This window comes from Thunnus albacares, chromosome 14, assembly GCF_914725855.1.
Source record: "Thunnus albacares chromosome 14, fThuAlb1.1, whole genome shotgun sequence".
NCBI lineage: Eukaryota > Metazoa > Chordata > Actinopteri > Scombriformes > Scombridae > Thunnus > Thunnus albacares.
Window position 1 is genome coordinate 12,782,567 of NC_058119.1, and position 22,566 is coordinate 12,805,132.

Sequence of the window (22,566 nt, forward strand, 5' to 3'; positions counted from 1 at the left end):
CAGGAGAAAGGGGCATTTTAGTAAAGCAATGTACAAGTAATGACCTATGTAATATGTTCTTTATTTCACTGATAAACAGCTCTATGTCAGGACAGTGATGTAATACAAATACAACTAATTGCTAATTGTAACATTTTCTTTTTACATCTATTCTCAGGAACAAACTGTGAAACTGAGGTCAACGAGTGTCAGTCCAACCCCTGTCGGCACAATGGCACATGCTCTGACTTGGTAGGACACTATGAATGCCAATGTCCCACAGGTATGTTGGGTTATGGCCAAACTAGTGCTTTGTAATAACTTTGATATCTGTATTAGCTGTGGTGGCAGGCAGTACTGCAGACCTTTTTAAATGTGTATGCAGTGAATGTGGCTTAAGATCCTCAGCCAGGGCCCCTCTGGCCAATTTCAGTGTACACTGAAAACCAAAGGTGATTAGCCTTTGCCAGCGGGGTCCCTAGACTGTGACACATCCTGCCTGAGGAAGTTAGGCTGGAGAAGTCAGTATGATTTAATTCATCACATGAATCATATTTTTACTTATATCCCTTTTACTAAAATATTTTTCATTTTTTCTTTTATTTGATTAATATCTTTAAAATTATGTTTTTACTATTTTCCAGTGTTTAAAAAAAAAAAAAAAAACAAAAACACTGAAATGCCTTTTACCATGAAATTAAGTTATAAGCCCTTATAAATTGCATTTTGCTCATAACACTACTGATCACAACATGCTCTATTGTGCAATAGAAGCAACAAGGCACAGATAGGGTCCTGGTCATATCATTCACAGTATCTGTTTACAGACTTAGCTTGTGATTGACAACTGAGAAAAACCACCAAGCTCATTGCCAGAGTTCAATAATGCAACCAAATTGTCCAAATATTACATTATGAAGCTCCCATTAATATAATTTTCCAGTAATTGCTTATTGTGCCTCACCGGCTGAGTCTGAATTTACATTCACTAAACGTAAACTGATGGACCACTCACGGGAGCTCCAGGTTGTTGGCAGGGCACAGTTAGTGTGTCTGGCAATTGCTCGCACCCGCTTTACTGGAACATTTTACTGCACATACAGACCAAGACACTGCGGGCAAAGCATCTTAGTGGCCAGGTGATGTTTTTCTCAAAAGAGTTTACCACTGTTATTTTTAGTTATTCTCAGCAAATGTGTTTTCCTCTTAGGGGAAATGTAACAGTGATGGTAATGAAAAATTGTGTTTGTTCACTCTTGTTCAATTAAACATTAAAGGACAATATCAATGTTACTGACACATGGGTCAAAGACTCCGTTTGCCGCATCAGTTGCTGAAGCAAGGCTCAGTAGAGTCACTATATAAGGTGACATTTAAAGGACGGCATTTTATTTTCATCAACAGAATCTCTAAAGTGCAACTCTTCATATTTTAAAAGATTGTGAATAATAGGTTGACGTATAATTCACTCATCTATCCATCCATTCTCTTTACCTCTTATCCTGCCTGGGGTTGTGGGGGAGCTAGAGCCCTCTCCAGTGTTCACTGGGTGAAATGTGAGTCACACCCTGGACAGGTTGCCAGTCTGTCTCAGGGCTAACACACAAACAGAAAAACAAAGTCATACCTACAGGGAATTTCAAGTTTCCAGTTCACTTAACTGGCATGTCTTTGGACAGGGAGGGAGGGAGGAAACCTTCACAGACTCGAGGAGAACAGGAACTCTTTTAAAGGCCAGCCAGTTTGAACCCAGGACCTTCATGCTGTGGGGCAACAGTCCTAACCACTGAATCACTGTGCAGCAATCAACAATGCAACCATAAAGTATTAACCTCTTGTCAACAAGACTAGTAATGGAAAAAGATAACAATAAAGCCTTTCACTTTAATTCTATTAGGCTTAATTCTGCTTTATTTACAAATTTACAAAGTAGGGAAAACATTTCAAAAAGAGGGCTCTTAAAAACTTTCTTCATCAGCCGATCCTGGTGGTGATCCTTACGTTTATTGTTTGATCAACAAGAACAGTCAATGCAAAAAAATTGAATATCAGCATTCAAAAAACAATAAAAGTGTTTTTTGACCCGCAACATCCCCAGAAGGCTCAACAGATAAACATATACCTCCGTTACACCTGCTCGAGGCACAGATCAGGGATCAGGGCTGTACCCGTCCACACTAGCCTGTCTGTATATTCAGGACTATGATTCACAAATGTCCTTATAATGTCTGTACTGGCTATCTCACTAAGACAATAGTGTCTTGTTTCTACAGCCTAATCAACCAAATTGCACATTGCAGATCTAAAAAGCTCTTAGATATGTAAAGCTGTTATACACTGTGTAGAGAGTGTTGTTTGACCACTGACTTGACACTGATATTTGCTGTATCTCCTATCTTACACATGAGACAGATATTCATATTTTGTACACAAGCTGGTGCCTTTTCTTTTCAGCCAGAGCCATCGCTTGCTCTTTTGAGCTGCCTTTGCAGCCTGCTGTAATCCCTGATCATGAATCCCTAACTCCCTGAGTAAACTCGTACTAGATGTGGCCACAGATCCATGGTAACGAAATTCCACAGGGCGTACCCTGGCTTTCCAGCCTTGCTACTAAATCTCATCTGTTATCTCAGTAAACCTAAGCCTCTTCCGCTCATATGCCTCATCTGCTGCATCTTCTCATGGTGAAGTTCCACAAAGTGAAAATAGTCCACTGAGTGCTGGACCACTGTAAAGTCCTAAGGCATGGATGGAATTATAAGTTGCTGGCCTATGACTGCTTTCTTTTTTTCTAGCCCTACCTGCTGCTGAATATGTTATTTTGTACCAACTCAATAATACATTATTTCCTTAACAACAGTACATGTATAAAGATAAAGTAATGCAAGTAATGCACAGTGCTCACTGTCCAGATGATTACAGAATTAACTTATGTTGAATTTTTGTCCAACTACATATCATGTATGGGAACAAAATATCAGACATTTTTTCCAATTGCTCTATCAATCCTCCGGCCAACCCATGATTGGCCCAATTTTGGTCTTGTTTATTAAAGGGGATTTGTGCTTTTTGAGATTATCTGTTGTATTTATATATTTTATATGTCATGATGTTGGATGTCTATGTTTAACATCATCAAAGTCTGAGGTGAACATATGTAAAAATGCTCCCCAAGTCAAGAACCAGGGGTTCGAAATGCTCCGAACACTTCATTTGCAATGTTACCTCTACCTCTTCCCCATGATGATGCCAGATTCTCCGTGCATGTCCGCAAATGACTGTATGTTCCATATCCTTTGTTGCTAAGGTTTTGCTAAGGTTGTTCCATTGGTTGTTCACATTGTCCACTTGCATATTTTGGAACATATTTTGGCTCGAACATGTACGGATGTATTTGAGAAGTTTCTATTTCATGTAAAGAAGGAGAAAAAGAAATGAAATCCTACTACTACTGTTTGTTTACGTAGCCTCCGGCATCAATGAAGGTCTGCATGGGCTGTTGGGAGGGGGGCCTTAAAGAGACAGGAGCAGAAACAGCCTGTCCTTTCAGACAGAGGCTGAGTTTTTTAAACTGTAAATCATGCATATATTTTCCAGTAGAGCCCCAGAATATAACTATAGACCTGGAAATTATGATACATCCCCTTTAAGTATAGAGCTTGTCTGGTACAGCGACATATAGGGAGGCAGCACTGATTGCTGAACCACTTTCTACTGGTCAAGTATTGCATCTGTTAGATTACATGTATTAAATATCTTCTTGCAGGTTTTCTGGGAAAGAACTGTGAAGTGGACATAGATGCTTGTGCTCTTCCCAACAACACATGTCCACCAAAGACTCAGTGTTTGGATCTTCCTGACGACCTTAAATACACCTGCCGCATACCCTGCCCTCAAAACTTTCAAGTGGGTAAAAAGATCTTCATGGACTATTTGTCCTCATCTTGTTATCTATTCACATGTTAACCATTTATCTTAAAAAAAATGAGCCCCATACAGATTCAAAGAGTATTTAAAATTCCATCAACGTTTATTTCTCTTGAAACAGTTTCAATGCATTCTTTACAACAGTACAGCAACATAATCACAACAGCAGGAAAGCATAACAACAAAATTAATGAGGTTGTTTCATGTCATTTTCACACCTATTCTATTTAGAGGTGTTTACTCACTCTGTTTGGCTGTTTGATTATATAAGAACACAGAACTTATATTTCGGTGCTGACCAGAGAAATCACTTTGATGCCAAGTGGGGATTATGTTATGGATGCATTTCCGAATATGTAGTGTGTCTTAATGAGAACTTAAACCATTACTGAATACAGATGCTTGATGTATATCTGTTATGGCTGAAGACACTTGTGTCTAAACGCTCACATGTGAAATAAGAAATATTCACAGCTTTTTTTTTTTAGTAACCTGTAAGAGATCTGCAATCCGTCACAACAAACTGAATTATAACATTGACAACTTAAGTGAGAAGGTATGAAACATTAATTCCATATCTTATTTACAAAATGTGGGATAATCCTTTGTTATACACAGGGATAAAAATAAGCATAAGTCCCACAGGAAGATTGACAGCAAATGCGATAATCCATAAACACAGCAATCAGCTGGCGCTGAAGCTGTTACAGTATGTCGGTTTACTTGGGAAGAAAGTTGTATAAAATTCCTGACTAATAAAGGAATTCACTGCGCCCTTGTGACTTTTATTGAAATAAGTGTGCAGTATGAAACATAAACATAGTACAGTAACAAATTGTGATCTTTGACCTGAATCTACTGTAGATACAAAACACCTAGTTAGTTTCTGCAGGGTTTAAGTATATACTGTATGTATGTTGCATATTCAAATCATTGAAGCACATTTGTCTGTCCTTTTCTATTTTGAATGTGGCTGCATATCCTCCAGATTTTTAAGCGGTCATGGTGGAAGAAGACAAAGCTGGAATTGTGTGATTGTTTGTCAGAGGTTTTGCTTTTGGCATGCACAAGGAGAACACATTTACAGGATTGAAAAGGCCTCTGCCACCTGACTGCTACAGAAGATTTGCAATGTCTGTATTTTTGAACGCTCAGGTTTCTTTATGTACGGATGAATCGACCCTCTGCATTTACAAAAAAAGCATCCAAACCTGAACAGAGGAGGCTTCTTCAGATGACAGATGGAGATGAACACTCACTGTGGAGCAAGGCTTGTGTTGGCCCCCTTACAGAAATGCCACGATGTCTGCATTATACACCTTCCCTCAAGCCAGTTTTTCCTCTGCCCCTTTGTTTCTTCACTACTAAATATAAACATGTACCAGCTAGCAGGCATTTCTTTTTTGTTACAGACAACTCTCAGGACGTTTAGCCCTCAATGACCATTGATCTTGTCTTGTAAGACATGATGTAGATGCTACATGGAATACTGAGCGAATCCAGTATAAAGCATGAATCAGTATTCATGAGTGTGTCATGTGGCTATAATGAAGCTCATTTTCAGGCAGCCAGGAGCAAGAAATGATTAGGGGTGGTATTGTACAATAATGGTTATATTTTTGACCAGAATGGGCTCAGTCCAATCTCAGATATTACCATACAAGATGAAGCGATTTCATTTTTGCACATGAAGCAGTGTATCTCTCTGTTTCATGGCATATGTGTCTAACAGCTTTGTCTTCTATCAACAGCCATGTGCCAATGGAGGGCGATGTGTGTTGAATGATGCCAGTAGCTACACCTGTATTTGTACACCTGGTTGGTCTGGTCAGAGCTGTCACACAAATGTCAATGATTGTGTTCAACACTGGTGTCAAAATGGAGCCACTTGTGTGGATGAGATTGATGGTTACAGGTGAGTGTTCAAATCTTGATTGTCTTCGGGCCGTCCAGGCACCAGAATGTCAATGATTGTAAAAGCCGTGACATTTACTATTCTCTTCCTTCAGGGTTGAGAGGATCCCTCGAACTCTATACAGTATTAAGATATTCTCTTTAATCTGTTACTAGCTGCCTTTGTCCCAGAGGATACACAGGCATCTACTGTGAAGAGGACATTGATTACTGTGTTGGCCACTGCTGCTCTGAACATGGTGTTTGCCTGGACCAGCAGTATAACTTTACCTGCCGCTGCATGCTTGGATTTGAAGGGTCGCTCTGTGAACTGGAAACAAATGAGTGCAACAGCTTCCCCTGCGCAAGCGGTGCCACCTGTGTGGACCTAATCAGTGATTATCGGTGCCACTGTCCCCCAGGGTTTGAGGGTATGAGACCATCTGATGTGAATGTGAGCCTATCTACAGCCATTACTGTGGCCAGCCACAGGAATATCAGGATTTAGAGTAGGTTTTAGTGCTTAAATGATAATTAGTTCAAATGAAAATATGCCGTATTCACACAGGAAGTTCATCAGAATTTGCACTGTATTACTGAAAATTAAGTACAGTTTTCACATTGAAATTTGACTTGGATCCACCGATTTATTGTTGCCACATGTTAATATATGTGATGTCCAATAGGAAAGAGAAAATGAGAAAACTTACAATCAGAAGTGACTGAAATTCAAGCATGTATCACTAGTGTGAATAAAAAATAGTCTTGTATTGTCTTATTGCTCTTTGATAATATTTGAAAGGTGGTCTTCTGTAATTTATTCTGCATTAGAACTAGTTTTATAGTGACATAAAAATCTTGTCTTTGCCTCATTTCACTGCAATAATGAATATGTTGAACAAGCATAATTCACTTTTATGACTTTAGAATTATTTAGAATTCTACGGAGTACTAAAGCTTGAATGAGGTCTCCACTCATTTATCAAAAATCAAAAATATTAAAACATCCATTCCATGTTTGCAAAGAAATATTGCCAGTACATTATGTAATGTTTGTATTTAAGCATGCAGACTCAATAATGTAAAAATGTCACTCTTTACATTATCTAATTACACCAAAATCACATGGATATAAATAGTTAAAAGTGGTTACTTATGAGCTTTTGTATATTTCAAATAGATTGGATTGGCTATTTCTTGGACATTCAGAAAAATGTGATCATTACCACTCTTGGCCATGTGTGATGGAAATGTGTAAATTGAAAAATGGTGCAGTGATATGTGAGCAGGTAAATTAATTAACATTGGCTGGCATATGGAGCTGGCTTAGAATCATACCTGTCATAGAGTGTAGTATGAACTATGTCTTGTACAGTATATTTTGGCTAGAGTTATACTCAGCATCTACCTTAATTATGCCAGTATCGTACAGTACATGATTAACGAAACACTTGCCCAGTGTATGGGGTCACAATGGCAAAAGTACCTTTGGTGTAGACAGCATTGCAGATAGAAAGGCAGTGCCGGATGCCAGGCTGTTAGTTCTATGAGCTCTCCGGCTCATAGACAACTAAGAGGTCTGAACTATCGCCAGAGGCCAGACCTAGTGGAGCTTTAAATTTGTCAGTAAAATCTTGAATCAATTCTATATCTAACTCTTGCCCAGAGGATACTAAAATTGAGATAACACCATTTATGCATACATACAAGCTGTAGCATGCTGAACACATAATCCTCTAATCATATTTTGAGCCAGTAGAATCAGAGGTAATCAGCTGCCTCATGAAATGAAGTCCTGTGTTACAGGTATAGCTCATTGTTGAGGAAAAAAAACTGAAATTTGTCCTGCGTATGTTCTGAACGTTGTCGTGGTTTGAATTATTATTCACATATTAGAGCTTCACAGCTTTCTTATATAGAATTTGCAGAATGACAGTTGTATTTATTAGCAAAACATATTTTCAGCTGTATTCAATGTGACATTACTTTTATTTGTTCCTCTCTTTTTATCCTACAGGAAGGACCTGCTCAGAGAATGTAAACGATTGTTGGTTGCAGCCTTGTCTAAATGGAGGCTCGTGTGAAGATCTGATAAATGACTACATTTGTCATTGTCCTCTTGGTAAGTATCAAAATTCGTGTATTATTGAGTATGTTTTTTATTATTTGTTTCTCATACGTATTTGTTTGTTCTCCTTGAGCATTTTTCACGTTTTGTTGAAAATGCATTCTCAAAGATAGCAAAGACAGAAATTATTACTATTGAAAGCTTGAATGTCGGCTAGAAACCAGCAAAAACAGGCATTTATAAAAGACTCTCCAACCAAGCAAATAGAAATAATACATCTGTCTTTATGATAAACTATTGCAGTTTTTCACATTGTATTTTTTGGAATCAAGGTTAAAATCAACATCAGCAGACTCGTGAACAACACACCATACTTCCATAATAACACTCAGATTTCATTTTCAGGATTGTCCTTTAATCAACCGAGACTGTGTTTTACAAACGTTTATGTGTTAGACATTTTATTATATGTGTTCCACAAAGAATCCATAATCAGGCGTAATAGAGGGAGGTGTTGCAATCCTCAGTTAGTGGCTGATTTTACTATGCCTTCTGGTAATAAAATACTTAATCACCACTTGATTGCATAAGTCAGAATGCTGCTGCTGCCATCCGACCTGGCATTACAAGTCCAATGTCACATTCAATAGTAAACAGCCACAATCCACAGAACAGGATTTACAGGACAAATATTTGAAAAATAGAATCCACAAAACATAGGTGTTGACAGGACACAAAATAGACTCTGGCACAGGGAAATGTGTCTGTTTTGGTGAATTATTTTCTTACTATGTTCAACAAAAGCAGACAAACTGCACATATTTTACTGAATATTTTACATTTGCATTATTTCAAAAGTCTACCTTCATACTTAAGTTGGTCGAATTTGTCATAGTGAAACAATATCTCCACGTTTTTGTTGTCATTGTGCATTATGTTTTAGTTGTTTGTGCCATTCCCTTTGCCTAAATATGCCTCTCTTTTCCTGGACAATAAATGAACATAAATGTGGGTGAAGTCATTAAAGAATTTACTGCTTTGAAACATGTGCAGCACCTGTTCCATGGTGTGTTTTTATTATATTACGGAGAGAGCAAATCCATCACCGTAAATAATATTCTCTTATTACTTTTCTGCCTTTTGCTCTAATTAGATTTGGGCAAAAACAGAACACCGATGTGTCAGTAAAGCTTCCATTACTGTTTTGATTTCATTGACAGATTTATAGATAGGTGCTTTGATCTGCTTATCTTTTCAGAAACTCAATTAAATAAATGGTCTGTCAGGTTTGCTTTCTTCTCCCTACAAAAATCAGACAAAAATCAGAAAACACTACAACTATTTTATAATCTTGACTTCGGACCTATTTCTGCCACCGACTTCTGTTTGGAAGTACTGGAAACAACAACTAGAATTTATTCTGAAATTATTATCATGACTGGAAAAATACCAGAATATTTTTACTTTAATGACAGAAAATACAAACGTTTCATCTGCGTCTGGATGTGCATCAATATTCACATAGTGAGTGACAATCGTCCTAATTGACTGATGGCATCCATGATTTTTGGAGAATGTCTAATTCCCGTCATGGCTGACTTAGACTCATGACCACTGAGATATGGCCATTTAAATTCATCATGTCAATGTGGTGCCATGTACAGGCTAGATGCCACAAAATATTACTGCATTTCTCCAAGTTAAAATATGCATGTCATCTAAATTTGGTTGCAAATGCAGAACGCAATGAACAATTCTAACATTTCATATCAAATAAACCATGTCTAAAAAAAAAAAAAAAAAAATTCGGGGACCAATACTAGAAAAATGTCGTGGCATATTATTGTCATCTGACTTTTTTTTCCTGAAACCCATCCAAATATTTTATATATCAAGTTAAGTTAAGATTAAATGAGGAAACAGACAAAATCGACAAAAACCTGGCCTGAACTAATACTGTAGATTCTTTTTGAACTAACTGAACCAGGAAAATAATATTAAATACTTGAGCACTAAGCAAATGAAAACTAATCACTTGTTCCTTCATCTATTCACTAAATTTATTAATACTGTTCCGAACAAACAGGTGGAGGTAATGAACTACACAAGCTGAATCCAGGTTTCATAACTGTACTTAACCGTAAGTCTCATTAGATTTATTGAACTGACTTAGAAGTAACATCTGAATTTGCTGATTTCCATCCAAGAACATGGTTTTCACTTTTTCAGTTCAATGATGCATATAGAACGCTGTTGATGAGAGATAATTAAATATGCTGATGAACAGCAGTTCTCAAAGCCAAGGAACAGTTATGACCCATAGTTCTCATCATTAACCACTGAACATGAGTACATGAGGACTTGGTGTTAATGTGCGTAACAAAAACGACATAGCAAAGGCTTTTTACTGTGGTTTTGTAAGATTAAATGACAAACAATGAGTTTCCCTTTTATGCCTCTGTTTCTGCAGCAGAGTTCAGCTGGCTGTCAGATAGAATAGGGAGTCCCATTTGGTGATGGTGACACTGTAAATGTGACATTCCTTCATGCAACATTAACCTCAGAGTGAATTGCATGCACAATTGGTTATTAAACACTTCTGAAACACTCTGTTGGAGGCAATAGCTGTCCATTAACCAGTCAAGGCAATACATAATATGATGGGAAAAGGGTAGTTGGAAGGTCATCAAACATCTAGATAGATGTGTTGATGTAAAGTGCACCACTCTGGATACAGGTTACACTGTAAAGAAAGTGGAGACAGGTTACAGTTAAAGGAACTACATAATCTGACATAAATGTTGTCCTATGTGTATATTCAAGTCATAATGAAATGGATTTGCATCAGAAAGCAGTATTTGAGATATTTCACTCCTCCTGCTACTGAGTGAGATCTTCTTTGCAGACACAGACTGCACCCAGATTTGTTTGACAGAGATATAGTCACATTCTAGCTGTTAAGAGACTTCTGCTTTAAAGAGATTTGGTTAGCATGACTTTGCATTTCAACTATTTTGCTTTTAAAAACACCAATCCGGTGAATTTATAAAGTCAGTTGTCTAGTCCTTGTGAATGCAACAATGACATTGACGATGTAAATTGCTGTTTTTCATTGTATCTGGACTTATTGTACCTAATGGGTTGAACACTGTGATGTCCCAAAAGAAAACAGAGCAATCTATTTTAGGATGTTCCCTTTAAATTATCTTTATATGTACAAACGCATGTAATGAGTATCGGTCGTACCATCTGTCAGTGCTTTATTTACAACAATAGATATTGATGTGGGTATCTATCAGTGACATGCAGACGTGCATTTGGTGGGGCAGATAAATGTGATATAGATCAGTTTGGTAGGGTGGGTCTCTGTCAATGATTCACTCAATTAGCATACTGCATAGCAGGTAGATTGCAAGGGGAAGAATCAATACACCCATTAATCCGCTAAAGAAAAGGTGTCTTTACCTAATAAAACATACAGGCACATAAATATGCGTTACGTAATGTGTGTTGCTGTCGTTTTATGAATTCAGTCTTTACTGGTTGTTTGCCAAGGTGTGCCTGAATGTTCCTTTTTTTTAACTCAATTTTCATTTCAGGATTCAAGGGGAAAGATTGCTCAGTGGATATTGACCTTTGCTCATTTGGAATGTGCAGTGAACATACATTAATATGTGCTGAGACAAAGGATGGACAGAATGTCTCCTGCACATGTGAAAGAGGTGAGCAAGACCTTTAACTGGTGTTATATTTATCATGCAGGTATATGAACAGGTGGGAAGTAACTAGATGGTGAGATTGAGAACTTGTGCATGCTTACTGACTGGCACAAAGTCAAGTTTATTATACTTAAGCTCTGCATATCAAAAAGTAAATCCACTCTTTTAATATCAGCTCAAGACTGCACAAGAATCCCAAAGTGCTACTTGCTGTGAAATGAAGTCATCTGGTTTAAAAAAAGAACAGTAGTACATAATCTTTTTAAAAGCTTCATTACTGATCTTATAATCTGATTTATACTTCTTATGTTGATTAATTTAACAATTCCTGCAAAAACATTTTGTTTGTGTGTCAATCAAGTCCCTCTGATTTCCCACCACAAGGATGACAGTGTTATCACAGCAGTAGCTGCCAGCAGTGACAGGGATAACACAGGAGTAAGTGGAAGAGGCTTGACCTGTTAGATACTCTAAGCTTGCCAGAGGTAACCAGGCTTCAGAGTCTTGCAATTCAAGGCTGCATATGCCTGTAAGTGAGTACCTGGTGAGTGCCAGTGTGATACTGTGTGTACATATACTGCAAATCATGCACCTGATTCCTGGATGTAGTTTGGGTACTTGAAATAAAAACATTTTGCCTGCCAAACCAATCATACTTTAGTCCGCACTACTCCACACCAGCTCTGCTATCTTTTTTCAGATGAATAGCTATTACATAGAAGTACATGTAACCTAATCAATAACCGTAACTTCATTACTCCTGTTGCACTTATGCCTGGCACATGTCAAAGTGAAAGATTGTGAGTGATTTCTTATGTAAATGAAAGCAACCTGCAGCGAGCTGCTCTCCCCAGATCACTTCTCAAGGGCAAACTGTGAAATGCTGTCTTGTCTAGATGTTTCAGGTCGGTTGGCTTGGCATCCATATCATCTAATGCTCGCCAACTTAATGTGTTGCAAAACATGTTACTCATACCCTCACTCTTTATACTGTGTATCCCACGCTGTCAGATTTTTTGACCTACTATTTAGTATTTTCATATCCTTGGAGCGAGGATGTTGGATGAATTCAGAAAGGTGCATTTTGCATGTCAGATTGTGTGTATTTCATGTGTATTAGTTGTTATTAAAAAAAATGGAAATACTGGCCTTTTATTAAAACCGCTGGAGGAAATTCTTCCAGATTTTTAAATGATTAAACTCTTGAATATTTTGTAGGGCAATAATTGTGTTTTTATAACCTCCAAACATTTTTGACAGTAATATCTTTTTGTTTTACATTAGCATTTATTTCAGAGCAACAACTTCGCAGTGCAAGACTTATTTTTGCCATAAAATTATTTGAGCTCCAAAAGCTGTTGTTTAATCAAAAGCCCTCCTTGGCAAGAGACAGTTTTTGACATCCAGCAGGTTGTTGTTCTTGTTTTTGTATAACACTACAGTTTTATTTAACAGGAAACTGCTTATTCTGCAGTGAGACAGCTTCCATGACAGTTTTTTTTCTCCACATTCCTAATTGTAAAGAGCATCTCAGGACCCTTATGCTCTGAGTAATCCTGGGCTGACTGTGTGAAACATTCACATTTTGCACACAATAACACATGATCTATGGTAGACAAGTGTTAGGTTAACCCACATACAGCCTGTGTAGCACCAGCCATTATGCACCTTAAACACTGACATGCTTCTTCTCTTTAATGGTCTCTCTGTGTGTGTGGGTGTGTGTGTGTGTGTGTGTGTGTGTGTGCGTTTACACATATGCACTCATGCATGTTATTTGTTTCATGTGGTCCCCTTTGTGTATAGATTGACTTTGATCTTAAAAATCACTGGATTTGGCTTGTTTAATGTAATAAATCAGAAGGGCAATGACTGGCTCTTATTAAACATGATTAAATGATCCAGTGAGCTGAGTCTGTATGTGCCCAGCAAGCTCTTTGAATCAATACAAGCTTTGAAAACTAGCTTTTGTTTGTGAAAACAAAGTCATGCTGATCCTAATTGGCTGAAGAATGAAACCAAGTGAAAGGATTCTAGTAACTCTCTGCTTTTTTTTGTTTTGTTTTTTTTTTAACATGTGCTGCAGGGTTTGGAGGGTCATTTTGTGAAGTAAATCTCAATGAGTGTGAATCAAAGCCATGCCAGAATGGTGGTATTTGTGTGGACGGCATTGACTTATATCAGTGCTTCTGCACAGAGGGTAAGTTGCAATGCAGTTAGGTCTTCCAATAGTCGAGATGATGCGATTATGTGGCTAATTCAGACCTGTGTCTGTTTTTAAGTGTGTAACCAACTGATTTCAGCCCTGGAGTTATGATCCTGGCTTAAATGAAAAAAGCCATTCAAAAACACTTTTACACTCTTTCTCGCTGTAATTTGTTATGTGGTATAGTCTATTTCTTATTCCTGTGGATAAATGGACCAACAGAGATCAAAAGATAGTGAGTTATTTCCACTGCAGGCACAACTCAAATCAACAAGGCAGGCTTTCTTCCAATTTGTGCTCACGTACATGGAAAATACCAATCTTAGAAAGTATCCAAAAAACGAATGCTGCTATGACTCACACATTTACTCTCAATATTGTGTCACAGTTACACTCATGAATTTCACCTATGGTAACAATGTATATATGTAAATCGCAGATTAATAATCTTTACAAACCTAATCCCATTCAGAGTTTATTTTCATATTTTGATCACCTGTACCAATTCCTGTTTCTCTGATAACGATAGTCACTTTCAAAATGATCGTTCTAGCCAGAGTCACTTACTTTGTCTCATTGACTCCCGTCTCCAGTCTACCTCTCAAATAGTTTAAAAAATGTCAAGAAAACAAATGAGAAAAACATTATTGCCTAATTAGTTTTCTCTGTATCCACTCTTCTAACCAGCTCAACCTTATTTTTACAATTGACATTAATCCCATTAAGTTTATTCTTTGTAATCAAAAAGAAATGACTTGCCTCTCAGATCTTTATAATAATGGACTACGGTTTTTAATCATAGAAATCACAGAAATGTGATCTTCCTCATACTAGTTTCCTTAACATGATCAACTCAAGAACTCATCAGTGCAGAAAATGGGTTTGAAACACCATTCCTCAGAGTCCTCTCCATGGCAAGAAAATCTCCTCAGTATATGAACAATAAAAAAGAAATTACATTCAATATTAATAAATTACTGCTCCCCAACGAAGAGACCACTTGTCGCACATTAGATTCAGCATAGACTATTTCTTATCTGCAGACTCTGTCCTGAACTAAAACGCACCTTTATGTAATTGCGGAATATTATCATCTTCTGCTCTGCCCAACTCCATGTCCTCGATCTGAGGACAGTAAAAATGTATCTTAATCTCTGCACAACCATGTGCCATAGAGGTCTCTCAGTATTAAGTCCTAACCAAACACCGCAGGTGATTTTGCTGATTAGCGCAACTTGAGCCAAAGAGCAGGAACTAAACATTAAAGTTGCTCAGTTGCTTTGCTTGGAATGAAAACCTGTATACTCTCAATAAAAGGTGTTTTATAATGCTACTTTTATTCACAAGGCTTTTCATTTACACATTTCCTGCAGTTTCCTAGATTATACTTTAATACCCGTCAGGTTAACAAATATTTGCTTTAGATTTCTCTGATCACATAAAATCATTCCATCGTGTAAATGCCTGATTCCTTTCAGAAATTGGTACTTGAATCATTAGAGCTAGAAAGAATAAATCTCAGGTATTTTTTCCAATAATGTCTTGGTCCAGTTGACATCTTACCTGTGAGACATACCTCTGATTAAACGTTGATTGCGGGTGAAGCCTGCTATACATTTTTAATGAAGTCAAGATAATTGTCAAATTTTATGACATGGAGAGAGGTGGAAATTGGTTCCATGGTCAGTTTGAGAAATGATGAGAATTTGACCTGCACCGATGGTGCTGATAGCCACGCATTAGTCATGGGCCTCCTGTAGCTGCTGTGTGTGACAGTGCTAATGATAGTCATTTTGTAGCGTGACCATGTGGAGGAATATATTTATGGGGGACTAAAATGTCAGAAATTGGCAGCACTCATTTTTACTTCATGACATTAACCATTTATTTTTGAAATATCAAATGTGCTGATATAGAAAAAAAATGTTAATCAAGTAGACACACGCAATATGAAGAAATATATAATTTATTTCCTCAAATCCAGACCGTCACTCAGCGTATTCTCCACAGAATTTGATTGTTTACTCGGTATAAGCTTTGCCTTGGAAAGTCATGTAAAATTTCACATTAATAAATTGCTCTTGGGTGTAATTTGATACTAATTAGTATCCTCTCAAGTCTGGTGTTTACTGACATTCACACGCCATCTCTGAAGAGATTTTTCTTTCTCTCTTCATACCAGGGTTTGGGGGGCTGAACTGTGAAATCAACTATGATGAATGTGTTCATGGATACTGCGCCAATAATTCCACATGTATTGACCTGGTTGCAGACTATGAGTGCATCTGTCCTTTGGGCTTTGCTGGTGAGTTATCTATGTCATCATTTTCATAGTTTAGGCTTTAATGAATACAGTGTGGATTGATGACTCTTCAGCTGTGATAACCATCAAAAGTGGTTCTATCGTACTGTAAGAGCTCATTCACTAATTTCAGAGTCATTGCGTCTGATTGAGTATGAAGATAAACGGTATTTGTCTCTCCTTCTGTAGACATTGAACACAGCGCAATGTGTGTTTATCCTAAGATAATATATTGGTTAAAAGAATCTATATCTGTATTTATTATGTACTGTATCTTTTATTAAAGCCAACGCAAAAGCATTTATGTTACGGATTTATGTTGACAAAATTACTGATACGTGTTCATTTATCTCTAGTTTTATATTTGCTGTGGTGTTATATGTCCATCACCCCCATAGGTTTTATTTTTGTTTATATACTGTAGCACTACAGGCCACTTGAAAACTAGACCAAATAAATTATGTGTTCTTTTGTCTGTGTGAGGAAACCATATTAGACACTGAAAGTACAAAGATACGGCAAATATACTGTAGTATCATTTTTACTGACTCCATTACTGAACACAGGCATATATCACTGTACCTCTCATCACGCTATTACATCTTGTTAATGAGAGTTACTCTGTGTAGTCAAATTCATTTGTATGATGAGTTACTGAGATGTGTCATTATGTTGGCGATATGATCTTTCTTAGTTTGTGTTAATCTTGATAGCGCTCATTTAACAGTCATTTCAAGGTTCACAGTTCTTTGGTTTTTTATTGTCACAGAAATAAGACAGTGAAATCCATAGGCTTCAGGCAGGCTCCAAGATGTAACAGTCAAATAACGATGAAGAGAATTAGATTATAAATAAAGATTAGAGTAAGACATCGTAAGGTCTATATTGCAAATTCTAGTGCAGCATTGATGAGTAAGGAGTTGATTAAAATTACTGAAGGTGACATGAAGTATATACAGCATAAACAGTATACTCGCACTACACATTGTTGCAAGTGACATTATTATGAAGTACTATTAAATTTATATATTTACCTTCCAGGTAAGAATTGCTCGACTGCTGTCTCATCATGCACATCAGATGTTGAATTCTGCAAAAATGGAGGAACCTGTTCCCGCAGCTTAGCAGGAGAATTACAATGTTTTTGCCCTCCAGGTATTTTCCCTTCTAAAGAAATGCATACAGTAGATTGGTAATGACTTTGGAAAGATCAATCTTTGCTGTTCTAATTTGTTATATGAACCAAGCTTGGCTTATGCTCTTTAGTCATTTTACTCCAGTAACGTAGACATGCAATGGTGTGTTTAGTAAAAATAACACTAAGCCATATAATCATTAAAACCACAGTGTGTCATGTGCTCTTCTTAGTTTATTCTACACCAGCACCTTTCTAAATTCAGCTTTTAATGCATATAAAAATATATTAGTGCTGTTGATTACCGTGGTACAGTGGAAACCGCTTAGTGATCACAGTTACAGTGATCATCCGCTTATATGGATCAAAAAGCTCAGGACAGAATTATTCCTATACAAGTGCTGTTTAAATAATTTGCCTATAGTAATCAAGTAGTCCGCTTACAGTGTTCATTTTGGGTCTTTTCATACATGACAATATATGGAAAAAAAATGTAAAATACTAAAACTCCCATGATACATGTATGATATGTACGTGGTTGCAGCACCATTATTGCCTCGTGGGAACCCGTCTGTTTCCGGCTGGTTACCTGAGGCTGGTGCTGCATGCACATTGAAATCATGATGGGGAAAAAAAAAAAGTAATTTTCTCTCAATGAAAAATGTAATCTCCTTGAAGCTTATGACAAACTGCCAAAAACGAACCAATGAGATGCAGCAGCAAAACTGCAGAGAGATATAGCAGAAACAACAAGCGTTTGAAACAGCTGTACTGTATTTTTAAACAGTCAGTAAAATTCAGTAAATAGCAAAGCGTTTCATTGCTTTATATTCATGTAATAAATATACAAATGTCAATTAGATGGTAATCGGCATGAGAAATAAAGAAAAAAAAATTGGATATAATAATCATCCGCTTATAGTGATCAATTTGACTCGAAGAGACGTGATCACTATAAGCGGTTTCTACTGTATCACCAAACAGCTTTCACCTCTGTGTGAATACCCATTAGAAAGCACAAATCCACAAATGAGATGATGATGATGATACAATTGGCAAGTTTTTTGTTTTTTTCTGTAGGTTGTGTACTGCTGCTGAAATCCCCTCTTGGTTTTATTGCTCAAGCTCTGGCTGAATAAAATATGTAAATCAACAGGGAGGAAAAACACTGGCAATGACAGCATTACATGAAATCACAATCCATGATGTCTGCCAGACGTGGGAAGGCAGCAGAAGGATACTGTACACAGCACAGCACATCAATCACTTCTTTGATCCCACCTCTTACAGGATACCATGGCAATGACTGCTCCTCATCTGTGAACCAATGTGTGTCAAATCCTTGCGACCCTGAGGGGACTCTGCTCTGTGAAGGGCTGGCAAATACTTATAGATGTGTGTGTCAACATGGGTACACTGGGCCGTACTGCAGAACACCTATAAAGCACTGTGTTGATGGCCTGTGTCAACATGGTTCAGTGTGTGTGGATCTATCAAGAGGGTTCAAGTGTGATTGTTTGCCAGGTAGGTTCACCATCCAGCAGAGACTTGTTTCAAATGGAGGCAATTCCTTATAGCAGGCACACTCCCGGTTTGATGCTTTCACTTGTTCAGCTTCCTTCTCTGTGGGAGTGTAATCTCTTTGGCCTTAAGCAACAACACGTAACAGCCTTATGAAATGTGTAAGTCAGGGCTCAGTTCATCAGGTTGTGATCTGACTTCAAAGCAGAGATGATGCTTGGAATGTCTGTTTGCCCACTTAGGATCCAATAGTCTTCTGTTGGTATTTTATCAAAGGGATATACTGTCATTACATAGCATTTTACTTTACCGAATATTTCCCATGTGATAATAAAGTAGTTTCCATTTTTAAAAAAAGGATTTCATCATAAAAGATGCAGTAATTCACTGATAATGTATTTACTGGGAATCATGCAGCAGTTAAGGTAACTGCAAGTATGAGTCACATAATGTTCATGTCAGCTTAGTTTTTTTCCATTAAAGATATGTTTGATAATTGCAATATCAAGGCATTACCTATCTCAAAATACCCTTGTAATTTTTGTTAATTATGTAATAATTAACAAAAATTATAATTGTTATACTTATGAAAAGAAGAAAATAGAGCAAATAGTCCCACTTACTGCATTATTGCATAGTATTTACTGCACGTATCTGCCATTTTTAGACCCATAATCACTGAATTTCACAAGCGAATAATTACTCACCATGTTGCTTCTCAGCCTTTAGGTGAACAGCATGTACTTCATTAAGTGTTTTCATTATTCACCCATGTTAAACAAACAAAAATGTTGTCATTGAAAGAAGCAAAGCAATAGATCAGTAGATTGGAGCAGAGGAGAAGTTTATAAAAAACTTCCTTGACTTAGGTAACCGAACATGTGATCATTGCAGACATTACAAACTCTGCACCCATGTACAATAAACTTCATTATGTATTAGAGTGACAGTAAACATCAGTTGCAGCTTTGTAAAAAAAAAAAAAAAAAAGAAAAGTTTATAGTTACTCTAAGGAGTTTTCTTGTAAACAAAGTTACGTTTGAATTTAGTGTTTCACACCAGAATTTGTGTTGAACGTATTTCCTTCCCCATAAAACATTTGCAGAGCAGATTTTCAGAATATTTTGAAACCAGCATAGTTTGCATCTATGTTTGCTAACAGTCCTCTTCCCTGCTGTACATTCCTACCGCCACTGACTGTCCATGTAGTAACAGTGGAAATATCTATCTATTTGTGGACAAAAACATTGCATTTTATCATTTGGTATCTTTTCTAAATACTTGTGTCAAACCCAAACACAAACATGATTACTATACATTTCTAGAGTTACACAGAAACATTTACTTTTAAAAAGGTCATCAATTAGTGATAAAATAACTGTACATTTTTATAATTTAGAAAAGGAAAGACAGGGACATGAACAATTATGAAATAGTTTTATAGTTGTTTTCATTGCTGTTCAGCAGTAACTCTTGAGGACTAACTATATACTACAGTTGTGATCCTTAAGGGTTTTTTAGTAGGTAGTATTATGAAAAATCCTACAGGAATGTTAAAGGATCGCCATCTGAACATCCTGTCCTCTCTCTGCAGGTTTAACAGGCCAATTTTGTGAGATAAACATAGATGGTTGTGAAGACAAGCCGTGTGGAGTCCTGAGTATTTGTAAAGACACTCTCAATGGCTACAATTGCTTCTGTGCACCTGGATTTATTGGTAAGTGAAAGCTATCTTGAAGCTATTTTTTGGGAGTTAGAGTGACGTTTTATTCACAGAAGCAATGTGTCAATATGTTGCTTTCTCAGGAAATAACTGCGAGATTGAAGTGAACGAATGTCTCAGCCAGCCTTGTAGAAATGGAGGCTCCTGCATTGATGACCTCAACTCATTCAGCTGTCAGTGTCCTCTTGGAGTCACAGGTATTTTTATATACTTGCTGTGATTGTGTTATGTTTGCAGAACACTGCTCAAACTTCTATGTGATGAGTAATGAGTGGGAGGCAACTTCATACCTGTGTGCTTTAATTGGCAGGCTTGAAATTGATCAAAATTCGATTGTGCTGACATCACTACGGCATGGTCAGGCATACTGAGCATACAAAGAATTTAAGGAAATGTTGAGATGAATCCAGATCTAAATTTACAGAAAATGTAGGTATTATGAATACGGCATCAACAATTTTCATGAAATGTGGTCAAACTGATATGACGTTAAGAGCTTTTTCTTCCAGAAATTACACACTTGGTTATCATGACAACATTGGTGATGATGAAAATGTAATATGTCCGTTTGTCATGTAATTTGATCTCAATGCAACAATAAAAACATGTCGTTTTATACATTTCTAATTATGCTGTGTTAGGTCATGTGATATACATACAGTATATAACGGTTGAACACTGTTAATATACAGACCTCCCTGTACTCCATGAACAGCAGTACATGTTCAGCACGTACTGGCTCATGACACTTCTTTCACACTCTGCTGGACTAAGTGTTGATCAGTTTCTATTTCCATGCAAATCAAATGCTGTAGATAAGGGAACTTCAATCCCTATATATTTGTGAGTAAAAAAAAAAAAAAATATATATATATATATATATATATATATATATGTAGGGATATTTTAAGCTTTTATTATAGTGACAGTGGAGAGATTGGACAGGAAACAAAGGAGACATGCAACAAAGGTCTGCTGCCGGAATCCAACCGCAGATGTTGTGGTTATGTGGCATGTGTCTTACCCAGTATGCTACTGGGGCACGCAGTTAGTCAAATCTTTAAAATTTAACCTTCTCATATGTTTATTTATAAGAGAGGTTAGTTTGATTTGTAACAGGGTCGGTCCTGATCAGATTTGAGGAAAATCAAAGTTCAGATCCACAACTGAACTATGAAAATTATAAAGTACATTTATTACATGCTTGGGGCTGGATCTGACGAGTTACTGTATGTTTTATTGTCTTAGCCCATGGTGGTAGGTGGTACTGCAAATGAATCTGAGGAATGGGACGGTGTACACTCTAAGTAATACAGTCGAACTGTGCATTTTTAGGAGTTATGTAAGCGGACAATTTTTTGATTACATTTCATTCAACCTTGGTGCCTCTCAATAATGGAAACCTTTTATTGAGGAAGAGTTACGGAGGAGCCACAGAAATCCCATCAGGGCAATATTTTTTATGTGAGGACAGTAACAACTGTCTCTGCTGTGTGGTAGGTGATATGCTCAATCATGTAGGCATGTTAAATTAAACATATATGTTGTGTGTCAACTGTAAATAATTTAAATCATAAATACAAAATACCTACATAGGTGATACAGTTGGTTTTGCAAAGAAAAAGCCCAAATTAAGTGCGATATATATTGGGAATTCTCGACCCTTATAGTTTTCTTTTCTCAGTGATATTCAGCAATAGTGTTTTTCAGATTCATTTTAAGATTTATCATTGTTTTTATGTGATTCATAAAATTTATATTGCTAATCAACAGAACCAGTAGTCTAAATCTCTGTTAGTGGTACTTGGAGTATTCATTGAACCCCATAATACAGAAGTGTTGGGTAGAATGAACAACTTTTTTGAAATGTTTGTCATTGATTGGCCTTGGATGTGCCTACTAATAGTTAGTTTAAAAATCCAATGTTTATCTTTAGGCTGGCACCAGAAATAAGGCCATGGAGTCATTAAAATCAAATGGGTTTATCCCTGTGGGAGCAAGAATATGCTCAGCAAATTGCATTATAGTCCTCCATTAATTTCATGGAAATTCAGTTTTCAATACAAGTTTCAAGTTGGCAAAAGGAAAAGGTT

General features: G+C 37.0%; 1 protein-coding gene across 2 annotated transcripts in view; it reads left to right on the forward strand.

Annotated features, from left to right (window-relative positions):
* eys (eyes shut homolog) overlaps nt 1-22,566 on the forward strand; it is a 171,832-nt gene that overhangs the window by 25,305 nt on the left and 123,961 nt on the right. For both annotated transcript variants that reach the window (XM_044372008.1, XM_044372009.1), the window contains exons 8-19: nt 158-262; nt 3,746-3,885; nt 5,658-5,821; nt 5,977-6,230; nt 7,817-7,921; nt 11,467-11,589; nt 13,673-13,786; nt 15,975-16,097; nt 17,136-17,249; nt 18,520-18,753; nt 20,345-20,467; nt 20,557-20,670. In XM_044372008.1, coding sequence (XP_044227943.1) covers nt 158-262; nt 3,746-3,885; nt 5,658-5,821; nt 5,977-6,230; nt 7,817-7,921; nt 11,467-11,589; nt 13,673-13,786; nt 15,975-16,097; nt 17,136-17,249; nt 18,520-18,753; nt 20,345-20,467; nt 20,557-20,670 — 1,713 coding nt within the window. The remainder of the gene's footprint in view (nt 1-157; nt 263-3,745; nt 3,886-5,657; nt 5,822-5,976; nt 6,231-7,816; nt 7,922-11,466; nt 11,590-13,672; nt 13,787-15,974; nt 16,098-17,135; nt 17,250-18,519; nt 18,754-20,344; nt 20,468-20,556; nt 20,671-22,566) is intronic.